The sequence below is a fragment of the Cygnus atratus genome, chromosome 1 (genome assembly GCF_013377495.2).
Source record: "Cygnus atratus isolate AKBS03 ecotype Queensland, Australia chromosome 1, CAtr_DNAZoo_HiC_assembly, whole genome shotgun sequence".
NCBI classification, from domain to species: Eukaryota; Metazoa; Chordata; class Aves; order Anseriformes; family Anatidae; genus Cygnus; species Cygnus atratus.
Window position 1 is genome coordinate 207,717,509 of NC_066362.1, and position 22,811 is coordinate 207,740,319.

The 22,811-nt window shown below is 50.7% G+C and overlaps 1 protein-coding gene across 2 annotated transcripts in view; it reads right to left on the reverse strand.

Moving 5' to 3' along the window:
• The window catches only part of SLCO2B1 (solute carrier organic anion transporter family member 2B1), a 53,017-nt gene that overhangs the window by 24,263 nt on the left and 5,943 nt on the right, over positions 1–22,811 (reverse strand). For both annotated transcript variants that reach the window (XM_035571342.2, XM_050714913.1), the window contains exons 2-7: positions 17,179–17,282; positions 6,997–7,134; positions 6,694–6,856; positions 5,069–5,296; positions 3,799–3,897; positions 1,859–1,989 (exon numbers count right to left, since the gene is read on the reverse strand). In XM_035571342.2, coding sequence (XP_035427235.1) covers positions 1,859–1,989; positions 3,799–3,897; positions 5,069–5,296; positions 6,694–6,856; positions 6,997–7,134; positions 17,179–17,259 — 840 coding nt within the window. In that variant the 5' untranslated portion in view covers positions 17,260–17,282. The remainder of the gene's footprint in view (positions 1–1,858; positions 1,990–3,798; positions 3,898–5,068; positions 5,297–6,693; positions 6,857–6,996; positions 7,135–17,178; positions 17,283–22,811) is intronic.

The following is a 22,811-nucleotide window of genomic DNA, read 5'->3' on the forward strand; positions in this document are numbered from 1 at the left end:
AATTCCTACAGAGCTCTGAACGCTTCCACAGCAGATAGAGGTTTTACCCACAACAGCTTCTGGGAAAGTTTCTAAAAAAGCATTTTTTTAAAGCAGAACCCTTTGCTGCTGCTGGCAATGCTGAGACCCTGATGGGATGGGCACAAGCCCAGCTGCTGGGTTCACCAGGCCCTGGCATTGCCCACCCTGCAAGAGGGAGGCAGAACTTTGCCATCACTTAGAGTATTTCTTTATATATCTTTTTAAACTCTAAGCAGTTTTCAAAGGCTTTCTGGGGGAAATGGTAAAATGAGGAGAAATTCAAGTAAAACCTGGGCTACAAAGAGATAAATGGATGCTCAGCCACGTGGGAGCATCCCTTACAGTTAGCAGCCAGTAGAGTGAGTGGATGTCCTGCTGGTTTTGTTGTTGTTTTTGTTTGTTGTTTGTTTGTTTTCTATATCACTATCCAGCCAATCTCTGGAAAACTCCGAAAAACTGATCACACTGATCAGAGTGCAGCACTTGTAAAAGTACAGTTGGTTTAGTATGAAGCACGTTATTTTCCCCCAAGAGCCATCCATGAAATTAATATTCTCAGCAGCCCTAATAAAGAACCTTTCTGCCAATAAGGAGTACACCCCTATTGCACACCGAGCAGGTTCTGCTAATATAGATCATCCGTAACGATTTTAAAGTGAACCAAGCTTCACAAGGATAAATCAGGCCCATTGCATTCAGTGTCACCCTCATCCTGCAAAGGATGATTTTCCACCCCGTTACCTCGCAGGACTGCAGCTGTTAGAGGAACCTGACCGCGTGTAAAACCCAGGGGTGGATCACCGTATTCCCCAGAAGTGCAAACGGTACAACAGGTTGCATTGTACAAAGTAGGTGAACCTTAAATCTTTATAAGAATCGCTCATCACTGCAGAAATTTCAGAGAAATGAGGAATTATTGTGCACCAGGCAGTGCATGTACTTGTTTAGACAAGAAAGTTTGACAGTGTTCCAAAATAAAAGATATGTGAAAGGCAATTAGACAGGCTGGAGCATGGCCAAGACATCGAGAGGAACACAGTTGCACCAGCTAAGCGCATCCAAGGAACTCCAATAACCAACAGCATTCAAAGCCTCCCTGCAAAGAGAAGGCTTCTCTAGAACAACAATTTGTTTTGAATTATTCTCCACAACATGCCATTTGCCAGAAAGGCAGGACCCGCAGCCAGCAAAGCGCTTGGGAAGCTCACGAGCCATTTCGCGTGCTGGCACAAGCCCTAACACACTCAGCAGGACTCCAAAGAGATCAAGACCCTGGTAGAAAACACAGAGGTGATGGGCAAAGCTGGATGGTGGAGCCCCATGGACAAGTGAGTGTTGAAAAGGGTTGTAGTTTGTTTTGTTTTGTTTTTTGCGGTGGAAATGAAACAAACTATCCACCAGCCTCAGTATTTCAAACACCCCCTGGCACAACCCACTTCTAAGGAAAGGCTGGTGTCCTATATGCACTATTCATATTTCCTATGAAATGGGACTGATATCCTCCTCAGGCACATGTGATCCTCCTGAAGGGAAACAAGGGCCAGCAGTGCAACAGCTGCCACCAGCTCCCAAACGAGACAAGGCAGAAGGAGCAGGACCATTGCTTCCCCAGGGAAGTGGGGAGTCCCATCTCCATGTGGGCCAGGAGAAGGCAGGACGTCCATCTGCATTGGGTTTGCCTGGTGCTGAACATTCCTACACTTCTGTGCTATTTTGGTGTGCCACCATGCAATTATCACATCCCAGAGATGAGACCAAAGCACAGCTCACAGCTGACTTTGAGGAACGCTGTATTTGAGTGCAATGCCACAAGGGCAACCCGCAACACCTCTCCTACCTCTTTTGGCATTTCCCGTGGGAAGAAGAAGTAGGGCACTGCAGACACGGCCACAAGACTGGCTGCCACCAGGAAGCCAAGCCACCAGGCGCCGACCCACCGCGGGTCCCTGTTCGTGAGCTGGACCTCATCTGCAACGCAAATGGATAGAACAGCTTTTAGTCAAGGATGACCAGAGGGACCCCAAAGGGATGTTGCTGGGTGGCCCCAGACACCCAGGACATCCGTGTGCTCCATAGCAGTGGCTCCCAACCTGAGGATCATCAGTTTTGGGGCCTGAGCAGCATTTGCACCTGGGTCATGGCATGCTGCTAAATCTCAGTTCATTTTTCAGTGTCACCAGCGTGTCTAAAACCTCACTCAGCCCTTTGGATGGGAGTAACTGGGACAAGGATGTTGTAGAGCTTCCCACTTCTTCACCCTTCAGAGGCTGATATATATGATTCTAGAGGATCTAGATGAAGTCCATCCTGGTTTCCTGCTGTCAGCTCAACAGGAGAAGGAATCCCACTCCCTGCTGCTGCATGTGGCCTGGGGAGAGCTCATCCATCATCTCTGCAGAGATACAGCGTACAGGTGTGGTGGTGAGCTTGCAGTGAAAAGCATGGCACAGTCCCAGGCAACTTTGTAAGGGTGGCAAGGGATAAGTGAAAGATCATGCCTTATAGTAAGTTTGCTTTCCCTAGCACAGATTTCCTTAGTGCATCTGGGGTTCATGGCCAGGAGTCTTCACTTGTCTGGACTCCAGAGACCTCTCTGAGGTTGACCAGCCAGTGAGGAGGATGTATTACTGCAGTAATAAGCTTGGAGGTTTTCTGATAGGAGGAGGCATTGTAAACCATGTTCTTACTTTGTAAACATCATAAAAATATAAAATCATAAAAACATACAGTGACAAAGTCCAGGTGAAGAAACCTCTGGTGGAATCCATGAGCAGGAATGAGCTTGAGGCTCCAAGAAGGAGCCAAAGCTTCACCTGCAGCACCAGCACCCACTGTTCATCCACCCTCTGCGCTGGTGCTCTGGTCACCACCCAAAGGAGCCTGTCAGTTGTTCTCTTCCTCACGTGAGGATATGCTGTATAATGTGTGTCTGCTCTGATAATAGCTGGGAAAGATCCACTTGTGCTCCAGACCAGCTTTCAACAGCAGCCAAAAAAGGAGATGACTACAAAATGTCTTGGTAACATGGTTCAGGGAGAGATAAAGCTTGTAAAGGAAATCCCTTTCATGCTCCTCTTCTGAACTACCTGGCTTTTCTCTTTTACTTATTATCACCTTCCTCCCATCCTACCTTTCCCTCTGCTTATTCCCATCTGAGTCCTGGTACCCATTCTCCACTCCTTGCCTCTTATTTCTCCCCTTCATCTTTCTCTTTCATGTTTCTCTCTGGTTTTTGCTTGTCCTCCACATCCCCCCTCCTCCCCAGTGCTGGTTGGAGGCAAGATGCTCCCACTGTTCTTTCTGGCATATGGCATAAAAATTGTAGAAGAGTGAAAATGAGGTCTGCTCTAAAAGCACAGTGAAAATGACCATCCCCCTAACCAGACCTGGCAGCAACCCAGGGCTGAGAGATCCTTTTGGGTCCCTTCCAACTCGGGATATTCTATGATTCTATGACCCTCAGGTCTGAAGGAGGAGAAAGCAATGATTAAATACAGGATTCCAGCAACTCAGGTTGGATGGGAAGGACACACACATCTGGGGCATCTGGGGCATCCACCCCAGATTTGATGAGACCTGTTCCAGAGCATCCCTGGGTGCTGGAAGCGATTTGCCAGGCGAGACAACAAGCAAAGAGAGCCAGAATATGCCCTATGGGTTGCACCCTCAGCCCCTGAGGGTCAGGCTGCCCAGCAAGGGGCTGGACTGCTGTTGGCTCAGTCACTGGGACGCAGCACGGAGGGTGATGAACAGCTCTCCAGGGGTGCCTTCACTCACCTTCGGTGACTTTGTCGATGTCGACGTAAAAACGCAGCATGGCAGAGCCCAGCATGAAGGCCACCCCCGGCCCGATGACAGTCACGGAGAACAAGATGCCTGTAGAGATCAGAGCAGAGAGGGGCTCAGCCACACATGAAGGGACCACAAGAGACACGAGGTGGCTCAAGGCAGGACCAGGGTCCACAACACCTGCCTCCAGTGTGGGCTGTTTCCCCAGCAGCTTTCTGGTCTGTCTCCTATGGGGATCTATCCTATCTATGGCAATAACAACCCCGTGCTTCCCGGGCTCCCTTTGCAGGAAAGGTTTTGCAAAACTCAGATTTTTACTGCTACTTTTCTCCAGCCTCTTAGAAAAGCTGAAATACACCCAGAAACAAGATGTGCCCCTTGACATAATAAATCTGGGAAACACAAAGTTGCTCAAGGAACTCATCATGCTGTCTGAATCACTTTCTTCAGTATCACAGTTTACTGACTCTTCATTACAGGGTAATGGAGATAAAAGTTATCAGCAAACTCTCCTATGTGAATTACTGATGAAGATATCAAACACGTTGAGGATTCCACTCCTATCTGACAGATGATCTGTTTAAATATGCTGAAAAGGTCTCCAGCGCGTACTGGAGCAAAATTTGATGTGGTACTTCCACTTTCTTAACGGTAATGACATGCTTTTGAGCCACCCTTGCTGGTCCGTTCAGTTCAAAAGGCTGTCACAGACAGCAGCTGGAAAAGAGCTCGAAGGACCTGCAAGGGCCATCTCATCCATCCCGCCACTCTGGAACATCCCTCGCAGGCTGCCCAAGCTGTTCTCCAGCTCCCCGTACGCTGAAGGATGCTTGCCCACCTCCCAGATGGTCGGTCCTCCTGATTTAGCTTCCTACCATTTACCCCATCCCTAAACAAAGTTTTAATTTCTGCATCTTAAGCCCACAGCTGCCTTCTGTGAACACAGGGAGGAGATTATTTCATTTCTCCTTGTTGAAGCCTTTTCATTGGACACGGTTGTTGTGTCTCTCTCTGGCTTTCACTCACAGGCCAAAAATCCCAGTAATCCCAAACTCTCCCCTAAATCACGTTTCCCAGCACTGGCGTCTGCAGTCTGTCCAAGCTTGGAGCAAATCCACTAATTTGGAGAAACCTTCCCGGTGCTGGATAGAGCAGAAGGGCTAGAGCAAGCTCTCATTAGTGCAAACAAGTGCTATCTGGCCTTGCTACAGAGGGCTAATTCTGGTTTCCCCTCTTTCTCCAATGTCCCCCGCCTTACCCAAATAGAGGGGGGAGTTCTGCTCGCTGGCGAAGTCATCGATGTAGGAGATCCCAAAGGGCTGGATGGGGACGCCGCCGATGCCCAGCAGCGCCTGGGCGATGAACATGACGAGGAGAACCTCGTGGTTCTCCCTGGCGGTGTGGGGGGCACAGCCAATGTCGCTGAGGTTCCACTGGGACTCCGGCCCCTCAGGCTGGCACAGGTCGGTGATGTTGCTGAACATGCCTGCAGGGACAAGGGGAGCAGGTTTAAGAGGCTCTGTCAGGAGAGAGCAGGTTTTCTGGAGACAGCAGCAAGCACATGGATGTGCACGCAACAGATGTCGGGTGGGAAACGTCGGTGAAAGGAAATCCCAAACCAAATAGACACCTATGGACAGGGAACTGGGTAGGGTCATGATGAAAGGGCACCAATGCAAAGGTTACTCTGCAGATGTTCGCAGCGAGACAGATGTGTGTGCCATGGAAAGCTACCTCCACTGAAAAAGCAGAGCTGAGATCGCTTCCAGGTTCTCTGATGGATATCACAATAAAGTGAGGAAAACTGGAGGTTTTGTGACTCACTGCTCAGGAAATGAGAACTCATTTTACCCAGAAATGGATTACAAAACTGCCTGAGTGATAGCACTGATTAGGAATCATGTAGCATCCCTATCTCCCTTAAATACCCAAGGGGAAGTGTCTATAGCAGGATTTCCATGGTTATACCCCAAATCACTTGTAACTCTGAGTGCTTGACACAGGGCCACCTGCACGAGCCACTCCTAGAATACATGGCTAATTGTTTCCAAGCTGTTGTTAGCATCTGACCCCATTGGCATCTGAGAATTATTCACCTATTAAATCTTCCTTTGTTGGCCATAGCTGAGCAAAGCAGCTGCTCTCTCTCTGATGAGCCAGAGAAAAGCCATTTATTGGAGGCTTCTAAAGGATTTGCAGGAGCTGCATGGCAGGATTTGGGGAGTAACATGAGAGATGTTTCCTCCCTCCCTCCCTTCTTTCTTTCCTTCTTATCTCTTCACCTTTCAGGAATAACATCCCAAATCTACCCTGCCCCTGTTCTCCATGAGCAACATCTACCTGTGTGTCTCCCATGAGAAGTTGATTTTTGGAGGGGGTCTAAAACTTCAAAGCTCAAGGAGATCTCAGGTGCACAGGGCAGCCAGGGGAGATGCCCCAAAGCAGGAGGGGGTGGCTGCGGGATTGCTGCTCCCTGCTGAAGACAGTGGCCCTTCACCCCTCCACTGCCCTGCTGGGTCAAGTTGGGCTCCTTGCACACCTCTTCTGATTCCTTCCTGTAAAAGGCTTCGGGTGGTAACGTTCACCACACCTTACTGAGGTCATGGAAATGAAAATAAGGAAGAAGCTGACATGAGTGAGGTCAGCTTGGCACAGCTCGTGCGAGATGAAAGCCCTGAAGTCTTGGGAAAACCGTCCTGCTACCCGGAGCTTGCCTGTAGCATGAAGGTGCAAAAGACAAGGGGAACCAGAGGCCTGTTTAATTCTTGGAAAATTAAAACTTGTTGACATTAAACCTGCAGCTGGCAGCTCCTGACACCTCAAGAGAAGATCATTTCCATTATCTGTCCCAAAAGGCATAAAATAAGTTCCTAGAGTACCTACTGGCAACGGACTGGTCGTACTCGTAGGGCCCTGTGATGAAGTGAGGGAGCGACATGAGGAACCCGGCCAAGGAGACCAGGATGGCGCCGCAGCCGATGAAGCGAGGCCTGTGCACTCGGCTCCCGAAGTAACTGATGAAGACGATCAGCAGCGTGTTCCCAACCTGCAGCGGGACACAAGCCAGAAATGCTCAGAACATTTCTGGTTTGAGGGACACAGACCTCAGAAATGCTGGGCGAGGGAATGACAGGAGGGCAGGGAGAGCGTCTGCTGGGTGGACAGGGGAAGCAAGCTGGTTTTCACCTCGTTGAAGGAAGCGAGCAGCCCTGATGTCTGGCTGGAGAGGCCGTATCGTCTCTCGATGGTGGAGATGGAGCTCTTCAGGTAGCCGGAGACCAGGAGCTGGGAGAGCTGCAGGAGCCCATGGCAGAAAACAAAGAACTGCCAAGACAAAAAGAAAGCACCCAGCACGATTACTGCAAGCTGCAACACCGTCACAAATACGTTTCCATTCAAGAAGGCCAACAGCATCCTGGCCTGTGTCAGGAGTAGTGCAGCCAGCAGGAGCAGGGAGGTGCTCGTCCCCCTGGGCTCTGCTCTGGTGAGGCCGCACCTCGAGTGCTGGGTTCAGCTTTGGGCCCCTCACTACCAGAAGGACATCGAGGCCCTGGAGCGTGTCCAGAGAAGGGCCCCGAAGCTGGGGAAGGGCCTGGGACACAAGTCCTGTGAGGAGCGGCTGAGGGACCTGGGGGGGTTTGGGCTGGGGAAGAGGAGGCTCAGGGCAGACCTTATTGCTCTCTGCAACTGCCTGAAAGGAAGGGGTGGGGAGCTGGGGGTCGGCCTCTGCTCACAGGTAACCACTGATAGGACCAGAGGGAACGGCCTCAAGTTGTGCCAGGGGAGGGTCAGGCTGGAAATGAGGAGACATTTCTTCTCAGCAAGAGCGGTCAGGCGTTGGGACGGGTTGCCCAGGGAGGTGGTGGGGTCCCCGTCCCTGGGGGTGTTCAAGGCAAGGCTGGACGTGGTGCTTGGGGACATGGTTTGGTGGGTGACAGTGGTGGTAGGGGGGTAGTTGGACCAGATGGTCTGGGAGGGCTTTTCCAACCCTAATGATTCTGTGATTCTATGATCCCTTACACAAAAGCATGGTTATGGAATACAAACTTTTTAAATACTAGCCGCGCTCCTGCCAGTGGTGGTCATCTGAAATTAGGTCACATCATTAAGTAGCCTTCTGCCAAAAGTGACAACAGGGTTAGTGCTTGTAAGGAGAGTGTAATTTCTTCAGCAGAAAAAGGCTTTGGATAAACAAATCATTTCACTTAGGCTGCTGCTAGTTTGCGTTGGCCTTGATCTGAGATCCAGCAGCAGCAGTGGAAGGTTGCACAACCTCCCCGCTCTCATCCAGCCCAACATCGGCAGCCGCCCTGTACTGGCAGATCTGCTGGGACAGGAACAAGCCCTTCCAAACACAGCAACAAACAGCATCTCTAGAGAAAGTCAGGAGAAGGTCAGGGAGGAAAATTCAGATTTCTGTTTCCTTTTTTTTCTTTTTTTCTTTTTTTTTTTTTTTTTTTACTTTAGCTCTTGCAAAGATCTGGAAGCAAAGATGTTATCTTGTACTGGAAAATGTGAGAGTTCTTCACTTCCAGAAGGAAAACTTATCAAAGACTGTCAGCTCCCAGAAAAAAAAAAAAAGAAAAAAAAAAACTGACCTCATCTCCTCCATTGTTAGGGGCATATTTTTGCATGCTTAAGTTAACGTGTGGCTCGAGCCACACAGCCTGAGGGCAGCATCCATCATCCTGCTCCTCGCGCAGAAGCATTTCTCAAGCACTGAATGAGCTGGCCCAGGAGGTATGGAGACCCCTTGCCCTTCATCCACATCTCTGCAAAGTTCTGAGCAAGGGAAGGGAGATGACAAGCATTCTCCTTCCCCGCTGCCACATGGCTCACCACAGGCATCCTTCCCTATCCTCCAAAAGAGTTAAAATAAGCTAACCAACCCAAACTGTCGCAATGCCCTAAGGAGACGGATCGCTCATCCCCCTGCAGGACAGCCTGAGTGTCCCTGATCCTTACAGACCTGCTGCCCTGGCCTTGGACACTCTGCAATGCCACAGGGTACTGCTTTTGGCAAACGTTTTCCCAGTTGTTGTGCATTGCTCTGGCTCTGCTGGCTGTGCAGCCAGCTCCCACCAGGCAGGAGTTTCACCAGACAAGCTGCTCAGCCTGGCCTGGGCTTCTGCTGTGTCTCGATCCGATCCAGGGCTGAAGCGAGGCCTCTGCCAATTTGGACTGCTCTGTGAACCAAGGGAACATCTGCAGTGCAAAAAGGGAAAAGGAGGATGGTCCGGCCCTGTTGGCTCCCTGGGAACCAGAGCAGCAGGGTATGGGTACCACCACCTTCAGCGATGTGTTATCATCCTGCAAGCAGGGTGCAAACCACGACCTTCCCCTTCCAGACTCACCAAGGGGCGCACCGTGCTGGGGCTCGGAAGATGTCACCCAGCCAAAGGAAAACCTTTCCAGAGACAGCTTCACTAAAACTCCTACAAATTGCTGGCTATGTCCAGGCACTGTTTTCTGCATTCATGAGCTCAGCTGAGAATGTCGAGGCCAAATTCTTTGTTTCCAGCTCACAGCCCAGCGGGTGTCCGAATCCAGGATCTTCACAGCACTGCTGACATCAGCTCCCTGCTCAGCAGGCCCCCAGCACTGCCCCACATCTTCAATCCAGGAGGGCAAAGTGGCTGGGAACCTGGTATTTTATTATTCCCTATCTGAAGATGGGCAGAGTAAAGCACAGAAAAGAGGGAAAAAAAAAAAAAAAAAAAAAAAAAAGAGGCCTGCACAGGACTCGCAGTGGTTTGGTGACAGCACTGGGCACGGACCCCAGTGCTTCTGGCCCTGGGGCCATTTGCTGTTAGCCACCAGATCACAGCACAGCTGGTGATCTCCCAGAAGGAGAAGGAATGGGCTCGTGGACATCAGATCTGCTGGAGGGACACATGTCCCTACTACTCAGCTGCATGCACAGCGTTGCGTTGCGTCCTGCAGCAATAGCCACTTGTTTACATTTCTGTATCTGATGAAGACATCTGGCTCTCTAAATTGTATGGTCTGGAAAGATGCTCTTCACGCCTGGAAGGAGGGACTGCAGCGTGACCCTTGTAAGGGACAGATCTCCCCGAGCACTACCAGCTGCAGAGCATCAGCTCAGCTGTGCTCCAGGGCCAGAGCATCAATGCCTGCAGCAGCTCCAGTTTCCAGGGGCCATCTGCACAGGCACGCTGACATGCATTTCTCCTGTCACAGGAGATCTCAGCAGGGAAAACCCTGCAGACAAAGCCTCCTTGCAACTAAATCCTCCCCGGCCAGCAGAACCTGAGTCTTCATACTCCCAGCAGAAGCAGCAAGAAGCTGCAGACAGCAGTGCTCTTAAGAAGGAAGACAACGGCATTAAATTAACCTTTTTCTGTTTACCAGCTCCCAGAAAACAAACATCTTGCCCTAGCCCATCCCTTCACACCTCTCAGAACACAGGCTGTGATTCCTGAACTCATTACCAGCCTAACACAGGCTGGAATGAGGGGTGTGACGCCCAGCCCTTGTGTCTCCTCCAATCCAGCTCACGGCTGCAGGCTTGGGTTTGGTTCCATCCCAAAGGCAAAGTCTGTACTTGCAAACAAAACAGGCTGGGGGCCATTCTCTGCTGCCAACATCATTGCAAGCAGAATAACCTGCATCCATCCTCCCAAACAACCTAAGCCTACAGAAAAGGTGGTTTCGTCCAAAACTCTTGCTGGGAATGGTCCCCAACCCTCAGCTTCCCATTTTTGGAAAGCAGCAGCTGGCCCTGGGGCAAGCAATCCAGAGGACATGTGCCAAGGAGGTGCCCTGATACTGCCCGGGGTCTCAGGATGCAAAACATCCTCTTGCAGGAGCTAACCTGAGGAGCAGGGGCAGCATACCAGGCTGTGCCCCTGGCCAGGGATTTTCAGAGCTCCTGGAGTTCGACACCAGCGTGGTGTTTGCATTTCTATCTGCCTTTTGGTCCTGGAGTGTGCAAATCATCATAAACAGTAGTTGCAACATAATCAAGGTTCATATTTGGAGATATTGGGACTTCTTACTGACAGAGAGAAACATATTTTCGTGGTAGCATCTGAGAATGAAGGCAGCCTTTAGAATGGGAAAACACCAGCTTTCAGGTAGCTTGTGGGCTTGTGGCACTTGAAAGCATCATTTAAACAGCAGTGTTTTGCTGCTGCTTGCAGCTCCGCTCATCCAGACCAAAACTCAGAGCTGGAAGAAGGATCCTGCTCTTTCTGCAGCCCACAGACCAAACCTACGTGTGTCCCCGTGGTCTGCTCAGGCTTGGGGACATGCTCCGAGGGGGACAAAGAGCCAGATTTGGAATGCACAGAGCTCCCTCCCTGCAATCCACAGAGCATTTTTCTAGGCTTCTCCTTACGTTTTCTGCAAGAGAAATGCAGTACTGCAGGTCCTGGCTCCGTGCAAGGGTATGAACATCCTGAGGGGATTGCAGCAGCTTAAGGGACCCAGTGGGAGCTGCTGGAGGGGCCAAAGCAAGCCCCAGGCCCCTCGGAGGGAGCAGGAGCCATAGAAGAGCTATGAAGATGACCCCCCCCCAGCATGAGCCAGCAGGATGAAGCCAAGGGAAGGAAATCCCTGCAGGCTGCCCGGCAGAGCTTCCTGAGATGGAGGAATCGATAGCAGAAGGGCTCCTTTGGTCTTTAATTAAACATTTCAACCTCTTTTCTTAAACGCCTGCCTATTTTAACATGATTGCTAACAAAGACATGAGAGGTGCTCACGTCTAACATTTCCGCGCTGTTCCTGTGTGCTGAAGTAAAGAGGTTTACACAAACCTGGAAACCCGATTGTAACTGCTCTAGATGCTGCCCAAAACATTCAGAAAGTCAAAATCAAGGCGGAAATGGTTGAAAAGGAAAAATCAAGCAGGAATGTGAGGACCGTGGCCTGCAATTTCTCCAACTTTTGCAGCAATTTTAAGTCAAATTGTTCTGGGAAAAAAAAGAAAAAAGAAAAGAAAAAAAGCTCCAGAAAAACTTGGCTTTTTGCATAATCAGCAAGAATTTCTGTGCTTCCCGTTTCTCCACCATGGGGATTTACTTTTCTTTGGTAGCAAAGTGGGAGGTCGTGCAAATAAAGCTCTGCAAAGCCAAGTCTCCTTCTTGCTCCTCAGGGAGTCTTTGTGGGCACCCACCCTGACCGTGGGGCACTTTCAGGCTGGGGAAAATTTTAGTGAATGATAAACAGAGCTGGTAATTGCCAGTGTCTGATTCCCAGTTTGCTCCCTTGCAGCTGTGGTGATGCCGGTGGGCTGTGCAGCCCCTCCTCTGGGATCTCTCATGGTTTTTGGTGCAAAAGCCCATCAGGGTTGGACAAGTGAGGACCCTGATAACACCCTACAGCTTTCTCAGCTTTTCTCCGCACCATCCTTCTGTGCCATCTAGTTACTTTTCTCAAGGACTTCTTTGAGGCTTGGGTCCCTCCATGGGGAACTGGTGGGATAATCTGACATGGGTCAGATGGGCAGCAGGACTTTGATTTCTCTAGATTTATTATTTCAGGAGCTCAGGAAGCCCCGCTATTTCAATTTATACGAAATTCAGCTGAGATGACACTCCTGCTGCTTAAAGCCATCCTCAGAAGTGGCCCTAACCACAGCTCCTCCTGCACTGAGCGTCTGCCCCAGCCACAGCAGTGTCGGGGAGCTGCAGACCATCAGAAATTGAGCTGCAGGCACCATGTCAGCAGGACAGAGCCACAGAAAGGCAGGGGCAGCCCCAGAGATTTACACTCCCAGAAGCAACCCCAAAGCCAGCTGTTTGGCAACTCTTCCATTAAGGGCCAAGCCCCGCTCCCATCCAACCTCTCCCCTAAACTGGCTGCATGAAAACAATTTAGAGAATCCAAATGAATGCTTGTGTAAATTGTAGAACTGGGGATCGAGCACCAGCATCTTCCCTTTCAATGGTCTGCAAAAATCTTCTTAGAAGGCTTCTATTGTGTTTTTAGTGTTGATCACACCGTTTGACAGCAAATCCTCCACGTAAAGTCTCTGAGAGCCACACACAGGGTCTTCCCCAGATGTCACAGGGAAGTCCCTGTCATGCCGCTTCCATTTCTTTGGGAGCCTTTTGCTGGTATTTTAAGCATAGTTTTTGTGCCTTAGCACGTGATAAAATCCCATGCACAGGGCTGCGCTTGCAGAGGGGAGGAAATGGGTCTGGGAGGAATCAGCTCATTCCAGTTTAATCACAACCAGTGGCATGTAACTGGGTGTAAGGCTCCACTACTGCACAGAACGACTTGTAACACGGGGCAGGAACAGCTCTGGTTTGCTTTTAAACTAAGGCACAGAGCAGAAGACACCAAGGGCTGAAGCCAGGGTCAGCTGCACGACTGAAGGGCAGGCACTCCCTGAGGACTGGTGCATGGCAGGTCATTGCCAGGTGGGCAAGGAGCCAGCTGGTGGGCTGGTAGCTGGGATGGTGTGGCTCCTACCGAGGGAGAGTGTCCTCAGGAAGGTTCTCGATAGCTGCAGGAGGTGGGCACGTGCACGCTGTCCCCCGAGGAGGTGTGTTGGATCGGCAGCTGTGTCCGCAAATGAGCCCGGAGGCGACCCCTGGGACGTGAAGGTCCCTGGGCACATCCTCATGGTGCAGGATGGCCACGAGCAAGGTGTGGTGGGGGGAAAACACGTGGCTGTGGTACCGTGTCGTCCCTGAGGGGCTGCTCACCTTCCCTGGGGTTTCGTCGGCACCACCACGGGCACAATGCCTGCGGACACGTGCACCTCCTGGGCAGGGTGAAACCATTGAGCAGGGACCGCATCAGCAGCCCCAGCCTCCAAATGTCCAAGTAGCCTTTCAGTTGTCCGAGTAGCCTTTCAAATGTCCCAGTAGCCTTTCCAAGAAGCCTTTCAGAGGATCCCAGTGTGCTTCTCTACGTTTTGTGCTGCCCTGCAGGGAAGCAGCTTTTCAGCTGAGTGGCTCTTCCCAGACTCGAGCATTTGGCATTAGGTGCAAAATGCTGCTCGGAGCCAAGGCAAGATGTTGGACTTCGATGGAAGCAGCAGCAGACCTGACGTTATCTGTTCTGATGGACTGCAGGAATTAGTGTCAGATAGCTTTAAAGGCTCATAGCTCATCAGCCCAGAGTGCATTCCCCAGGAGGACAGTTTGAGTTAATGCCTCTCAGTTGCATTTTGACACACGGCAATTAGTTTTCATGCCCCAGTATCTATATACATATAGAAAAGGCATTCCTCAGCCACTTCAAATGCATAAACCACATTGTGCAATTGTTTTGTGTTTCTGCAAGAACCATTCAAACCCTGGTCTTGAAGTTATCTGTTCTAAGGAAGTCATCTATTCATTTAGAAACCGGACAGGGTGACCTAACTTCTTGAAAGCCAAAAAAAACCAACACACACACACACACAAAAAAAAAAAAAAAAAAAAAAAAAAAAACAGAGAGAGATCTGAGGAAAACATCCTGTGCTAAGTACAATTGTGTACTTGTTGACATGCGTGGTCAGGTCAGCTCTGCCAGACGGGTTAGAAGAAGTCCTTCAGCAGTTCAGTGCAGAGCATAAAAGTGGAAGAGGCTTTGCTCCCCTTGGCCATGGGCTGCAGCCAGGGAAGTGCCTGGCTGTGGTTTTGTCGAGGTTGGTCCAGTGATTGCGGCTGTGTTTGTCCCTGCAGCCTTCTGAGGTGCTGCTCATACCTGAGGGGTCCGTCAGGGTTTCCCTGCTGTGCTTTCCAAGCAGAAAACCAGCTGAACGGTGCCCATGAGGAGCAGTAGTCTCCACCCATTTCCACCAAAATCTCTCACCTTCTGCCCTTCTCTGGGTGGGCTCCAGGCACCCCCCAGGAATATTTTAGCAAACATTGCCAGTTTGAGAGCAGCCCAGGTTTAACTTGCACTGATCCCTGCCAAAAGCCTCCCATCCGTCTGCCTTCACAGATGTCTCACTCAGCAAAATAGATGTGGACACTGCTCATAGACCCGTGCTGACGTTGCACCTCAGTGCCTTTAATCTTTGCCATTTCAAACCACTTTAAAATATCTTCGCAGGGAAAAAATCAATGGGATTTTATTTTTAAAGATGTTCTTGCTGGCATACAAGAAATAAAACTGCAGGGAGTCAAAAGAGGATGGGGGAGAAACCTCAGGACTGTGTGGCACCAAGCAAGCAGCGCTCCCCTCTTCCGTGCCTCCAGCCCATGCATTTCTGGTAACCCACTACCTCGGGGACTCTGAGCTCATTTTGCCTCTGCCACAAGGGAGGAGGGGGGTTAAATTCACCTACATTTATTAAAAAAATAAAATAAAATAAAAAAGAAACCCACAAAACTAAACAAATCTTCCCCACAAAAATGACAGAGAGATCTTAAGCCTTTAACACTGGCTGCTGCCTTTTGCTCTACAGCCTGATGAGACTTTAATGGTAATTGACTTCTAGCTACACTGTGTGTAGCCTTAATTTGGCAATAACACTATCGCTATAAGTAAGGCGCAATTATTCAGCCAGAGGAGCGTGAAGCAGGTGCTGAGTCCAGAGAGAGTTACACCTGGCATCTCACCAGGGTGCAGACCATGGTTCTGCAAAGAGGTCCTCAGCATGAGGACCTGTAGGAGGCACTGAGTCCAGCACAACATTTCGTTTCCAGAAGACTTCGAAGAAGCAAAGCTGGCTCTTATTTTCATTAAAATTAAATAAGAAAACAGTGCAAATTTGGTATCCCACCTGACCAAGTCACTACTGACTCTCCTAAGTCAATGATACCACTGATTCCCACACATGCTTGCAATGACTTGCTAAGAAAAGCTCATGTTAAATGATATGTATACATACTGCATGTGTACAAAGAAAATCCCCAAACCTGTGGCCACACAGTAACAGCTTGTTCTCAATTTATTCCTCCAGCAGACAGATTTCCATCTGCTGCCATGCTGCACCAACTTCAGCTCCCCCAGGCCTCTGTGTCTCAAGCACCCATTTTGTAGCCATCTGTTCCCCTAGCAAAAGTCTCTGTACCTGTCATCTCCATTTGTTTAAACAAGAGCGTCTTGAAAGTTGATCTTCACAAGCCCAATGATACACTCCTCTGAACACAGAAATTGCCATCCAGCTGGGCAAAAAGCTACCTTGGTTTTAGTTGTCTGCCTCTTTTGACATGTGAGGAAAGAGCACAAAACTTCCAACATGTCCTTTTTGCAGAAAAGGAGATAGAGATATGAACTGGTGCAAGGTGAGCACTCACTTTTTCCTGCATCACAGTGGTCTGTGATGGTTATTGCTTCCACTCTGCAGATGCTTGTCTTCTCTAAACGTTTATGCCTTTTTCTCTTTTGAGTGTCTTTGCACTGTCTTCTCCAACAGGATCTTCTCTGACAGTACCTTGTAGCAGACCACCAGTTGCACTAGTGGTACGATAACACCATCAGCGTCACATGGGATTTTTTAAACATGCCATTAGCTCTACACAAAGCAGAGGATTCCCCACCACCTCCATGAGCCATGGATCACAGCTCCTCCTTGTGCAAACTACTGCAAGCAACTTCACAAATAGGAACCGAGTAGCTCCCACAGTGCTGACACAGCCATGGGAAGGAGGCAAGAGGCAAGCCTAGGACAGGCCCCGTTGCCAGAAGATTTCAGCTTCTCCAACCTCACACCTCGTACCAGCTTCGAGAAGGGAAGAGGAAGGCACCTTCCACCAGGCTTCCCTGTGGCTCGGCACTTTGGGTGCTCCAGGGCAGAGGACACCTTGCTACCAGACACCTAAAGTTTGGAGCTTCTCCAAAGGGTTTAGGAAATGCCACACAGCTGGCTGCCTGTGCTGGGCCCCAGCATTGCTCTTGGTGAAGGTGTGGAGGAACCATCTCTTCCTTCCTTAGGAATAAACAGACAACAGCACGGCTTAAGCCAGCTAGAAGCCATTACTCACCCTTCTGCAGATGCCTCAATGGGAGCTAATGGGAGCCCAAGCTCTGCAGGCTGCTGTGTGCTGAGCCTCAAGAGCAAGCACCGATTCTCCCTCTCCACCTCTGCTGCCCCCTGTTGCGTGTATGCATTCAGCATGGATATCACAAAAAAGTTATTTCCATGAAGACTGAGGCTCGTAGCTGTGGGAGTTGTTTCTCCTGAAGGCCTGCAGTGTGCAGGGGGAGTTCCACTGCTGGGACAAAAACACTTCAAGACCTCAAAGCTAAACGTGCATCGCAGCGCTGCCGTCCCACCACGAGCTTTAGGGCAGAGGGGGCTGCTCCTCCAACAGCACGTCCACCACAGGGAGCACCCCCCAGTGCTTTTCACAGACGTTTGATAAGCGGAAATCCTCTCAATGCCTTCTGCAGGAACCTAACCTCCTCTTCTCCCAGCCAGCAACACAAAGAGGATTACTGAAATCAGGAGGTATTTACCTTGATACTGAGAAATGGGTTCCTGCAGAGTGTTTTCCTGGACCGATCCGGGTAGCTGCTCTTTGTAGCGGTACTCGTCATTCTGTCAGGTCTGCTTTATCGGCCTGCCAAAATAAATCATGCGGCACAATGCTAAGTGTCTGAATTCGCCTTGCTCAGCACAGCAAAATCCTGTCGTGCTTTGCAAACACCCACAGAACAGGCACATGGTCATCGGAAGCAGTTATTAATTATTCCTGTTTTTCATTTCTTTTAGCGCTTCACTTCTGCAAAGCAGCAAAGCAGCATGCAAAACACAAGCACGCGAATCCCAAGGGCACACTGGAGGTTCAGAATTATCAATTGTTTCACTTCAAAGCAACAAAGCACAAACAGCTTGAGTAACGAGAGCTGGGCCAGGATCCTGGTATCCCTGAATCCCAGTGGTACCAGAGGACAACTGGGGTCAGTGCTGTTTAACCATTATCTAGGCCAGTACTGATTAACATCATTATCAGTGACCTGGGTGAAGGGGCAGAGCAAGTCCTCAGCATGTTTACAAGTGACACGGAGCTTTGGGGAGCAGTTGAAACAGCCTATTGATGTGCTGGCCTCCTGAGGGATGTGGCTGGGCTGGGGAAGGGACTGCAGGAGCCTGGGGAGGCCCATCCCCATCCCAAGCGGTGCTGGGGGCACCCATCGGGGCAGCAGCCGGGCAGGAAAGGCCCTGGGGGCCTGGTGGGCACCGAGCTGGGGGCCCTCAGGCACAGAGGGCTGCGGGGGGCCTGGGTTGGACGGGGCAAAGCAGCGCCCACAGGGGCAGGGAGGGGATCCTGCCCCTCTGCTCCGCGCTGGGGAGGCCGCCCCTGGGGTGCTCCCGGGGCTAGAGAGGCCTGGAGCTGGTGGCGAGAGCCCAGTGCAGGGCCCCGAGGTGCGGGAGGGCCTGGAGCACCTCTGCCGTGAGGAGAGGCTGCGAGAGCTGGGGCTGCTCGGCCTGGGGAGGAGGAGGAGGCTCCTCCAGAGGAGGAGGGAAAATTTTACTGTGCCAAGCAATGGGGCTCTGCTTGCTCTGATTGCCCCCCTCATATCTTTGAACTCGGCAGGACATCCTCGCTTTTCTTCTGGCATCACCACACACTCTGATCAACGATCCCAATTAGTAACTGAATCTCCAGACCTCCCCTGGAGCACCAATCCCACCGTGAACACCAGCCACAAGGAGTGTCCTAGGGCCTTCATACAGTGCCTGGGGCACGATCTGGTCCCACCGTGCTCATGTAAATCCCCCCAGCCTTATGCTTCTTCCCATGGTAGTGCAGTTGCAGAAACTCCATTGCATCTCCTCCTCATTCCATACTGCTCTTGATCCCGTCAGCTTTCTAGATGTGTTTGCAATATGCATTACACAGTGACACTGTATTTGAAGATCAGTGCTGTAAAGCAAAAAAAAAAAAAAAACCACCCACATCACTGAAGAGATGGGAAGGAGAGGAAGAACATGGGTGAAACTTGTCTCAGCTCCTGAATGGTGCCGGAGCAGAGCTTGGCCAAGCATGAGGGACCTGCCTGGACACGACTATCGCAGCAAGGCAAGACCAGGCTCACCGGTTGCAGCACAGCACTGATATGCTGCCAGGTGTCCTCCTGGCCTCAAACTGGTTTCATCTCCAGCTGCCTGCACCAGGTGAGGTGCACCGAGGGGTGTGCGAGAGCCCAGGCAGCTTTGGAGTCGCTGCTTTGCAGAACTGCCTTCCCAACAGCAAGCTACAGACAGTCATTTTTCTGCCTAAAAAGGGTGGGTTTGGGGGCCCCCCTATGGGCTTAGAGGCAGGAGGCACAGGCAGGCCATCCCTCCATATGGTGGCTCAGTTGGATTAAACCTCTCCTCTCCTCCCTCTCATTTTCACCCAGTGTTTTTGCATCACACCTGGAAGCATCCTTCCCACACTCGCTTTCTGGTTACACAACCACCTAAATCTAACTGCACAAAGCAACACAAATCCATGGGAATCCATCGCCCACTCCCTACGCCACTGACCTCCCTCCCTTCGGACCAGTTCCTACACCCAGCACCACCCTCCCCACTCATTGGAGTGAGTGATGTGCTGCAGGCCGATGTCTTTGTGGGGTTTTTAGTACCCAGACTTCCTGCTCAGGAAGCTGCATTGTTTGCAGACATGTTAAACCCATTAGGCTTGGGCTTGTTGTTCAGTACAACCTAATAGAAGTTTCCATCTCAGTGAGAGTGGCATCTGCAAGCTCTGCAGCAAACGGGGTGAAAGGCTTTACATTATTATTTTTGTATAATTCTATTTTCCCTGACATGAGAAGCAAAGGAGCAGGTATCATAACCTCAAACAAATTAACAAATGTACTGGTCGATGTAAATTTGAGCAAGAAGAAGCTGTCTTAATTGTATGCTTATACAGCCCTCAAATGCACTGCACAGGAGAGGTAAATTCAAGAGCGGGACCTGCATGCCACTGACTTACAAGCTCCTTGGCATCCTCTGCAAAAAGCAATCTCTGCCCTCAGCCCCATCTCAAGAGACAAGATATTGCTACAGTGAAATACAGGATGGGATCAATAAAGTAAATCTGATCATAAATTAAAGCATCCGTGAAAAGCTCCCCCGAACCCCTGGAGAGTTAAGCAGTGCAGGAGCAAAAGCACCCGCCTGTCTCCGGACCTTGGCGTCCAATATTGCCTGTCTCACGGAGCAGCACCGTGATGAATTATTTACAGCCTCTGAGTTTGCTGCTGGAACCTCCCGAAAGATCAAGGGCGACACAGCAGGATTAAACAGGGTGCCAGGGTGGCAAAGATGAGCCCAGATTTCCGGCAGTGGGCACGGTCATGGAGCTGTTAACCACCATAGGCTTAATGCCCTTCTTTCCCTGGCTACCTCAATGTCTTTGCAAGTCCACATCACCAAAGATACACTCAGATCTACCTGCAAAGAGGGGATCCTGTGGTCTGTAGAAGTATTTTGGCAGATGCACAGCCAAGTCTGACTCTATCCCACCATACGCACCTTCATCTCACCTTCAGCAAGGTGTCCTACTTGCATTTCCCTATTCCCTTGCAGTGTGTGATGCCTATTAAACACGGTGAGCCACTGAGACCCCCAAGGGGAAGGAGGCCTGAAATGCTGCAAAATTTTCCAGCAGTTCAAAATGAGAAAAAGCTATTGCATTTAGAAACTGTTTACCAATAACGACTCTTTAAGAATAAAATGAAACAGAAAAACACTTTTATCTACAAAGGGCAACAACCAGTCCAAAGATGAAGGCAGATAAGACAACTGAAAAACCCAAACTGCTGATAGCAGCGTGCTACGATCCTGCAGGTGGGGGTGGCAGGGAAGGGAGCAGGGAAGGGACAGCAAACACCGGAAGACAAACCCACATCAGAGTGAGGAGAGGGGAAAGCAGAAAAGGGCAAAACCTAGCAGGGTTTGGGTGGTGGGGACTCGCTTGGATCCGGTCTGCAGCCAGCCCGAGCACCCTCCAGGGGCCAGGAAGAGGATGCACAGCCAGGAATTGTTATTGCTGCCCTGCTCCAGGTAGCCCTACTCATGTAACCACGGGCTTCTGCACAGGAGCATGCATGGGTAACATGATGGGAAATGGTGAGAAACAGCAAATCCCAGAGTGCCACCCCGTGATTTTGCAGGGGCTGACTCAAAGGCTCTCCCAGAGCAGCCATGGCACAGGACCGGGACCAGCTCCCAGCAAGCTGCTCCAATCTGTAAGCCTCAGTTTCCCCAAGAACAAGCCAGGGAACAGATACCACCTCCCTCTATACGGTGCTTTGGGCCCCCAGCCTGCCTGCAGCCACTGTGCTTGGTTTTCATGGTGGTGGGAGCAGGGACGGCTCCGGTGCCTCTCGCAGCTGCGGGGGGTGAGTAAGAGCCTTCCCAGAAAAGCATTTTGCAAGGCCTTCTTGCAAGCACCCGTGCCATGTCCGCAGCATTGCAATGAAAGAAACAGCCCCGGGTCTGCTGGAGGAGGCTCTGGCAGATGCTGTGCATGCAGAACACCAGAACCGTTTACAAACACAGCCATCCCACCTATCTCAATTAGTTATCCTGGAGCAATCGGGCTGTGTTTGCACAACAAGCTATGTTTATATGGTGAGCTTAATGAGTGTCACGTAATGCTGTTTGCGGGCAGGGGATGCTGTCTGGAGGCTGTCTGAAGGAGCTGTGCCTGCAGCTGCTCCCATGCACAGCCCCTGCACACGTTTGCACCCCCAGCACACTGTAGAGCTGCTATCTCAGCCCAGTGAGATATTTATTGTACCAAAGGCTTCTCTGTTGGAGCTCTCAGTGGCACATTTTCCCTTTTCTCCCCCAAATCACAGGAGTGTGAAACTCATTTTCCACGGAGATTAAACCACTGCAAGGACCCAGGGTGACAGCAGAGGCGGCAGGACCTATCACCACAGGCGATGTTGCTGGCCCTCACACGAAGACCTTCAAACCAACGCTGTGCCTTGATGAAGCAGAAAATTGCTTCCTCATACGCTTGCAAGTGGACTTGCAAGCATTTTGCTCCTTCCATAAGGCATGCAGGGACTTTCCATGCTCAGCAGCAGGGTTCAGGAGCCCAGCGAGGTGCAAGTGTGAGCAGGTCTGATGGGCAGATCCATCAGCTGATACTCTTCCAGCTTTGAATGAAGGGTTTGTCCTCAGAACCCACGAGATTGCCATTAATTACAGCCTTGCTTGCCCAACACCTCATCACCAGCCCCAGAGACCTGCCGAGTGGTTGTGGAGCCTGCCCAGAGACGTGCTGGGGTCTCCCCCTTGGAGATCTTCAAAAGCCAACGTGGCTCTGGGTGTCCCTCCTCGAGCAGGGCATTGGACCAGAAGGAGCCAGAGGTGCCTCCAACCTCAAGCACTGTGATGCAGGGGGCTGTGGTCTGGGGAGTAAGCCCCATCTGTACCGAGCTTCCTTAGATTATCTCATAGACCTCTGCAGCACAGCTTAAGATGTTCCCTCTACCCCCAAACCAACCTTTTTTTGAGACCAGGGCAGGAGAAGTACCCCCAAACCTCCCAAACATGACTGATTTCTCTAGGAATTGCACAATGATCCTGGCTGTGACAGCAGGGGACAAGGTCAGTGACACCCCAGTCACGTCCTGCTCCTGGGGACATAACCTTGTCCTAATGCCTTTATTCATAGCGGCACAGCTCTTGTTAGCTGAACGAGGGACAGCATGCACTGGGCTCGGCAGAGCTTCAGTAAATAACGGCGAATGTAACACAGCAAATTAAAGCCCAGCGGGGAGACCAAATGCCAGCAAATATCCCGTTATTTGTCTTCTTTCTGCTGAATTTCTAGACAATTTTCACTCAGCAGTGGTAAAACAGGAACAGTGTCAGTGTGCTTGTGAGTGTGCCTATGTTAGATGGGAAGCTGGTTCAGAAAATGTGGGTGGGAAGATGTTTTATAACACAGCATAAGGAAAAGGCATTGTGTACACATCATCCCCTCCTTGGAACAAGACCGAGGGAGGAAACGGATGTGTGGCTGCGCCCCAAAGCTGCATCCATCTTGCACCACGGAGCTAAAAGAAAGTGAAAATGAGATCAGCCCAGCCCAGTGATTCTTGTAATGGGATGTGTCAGGGATGACACATGGCAG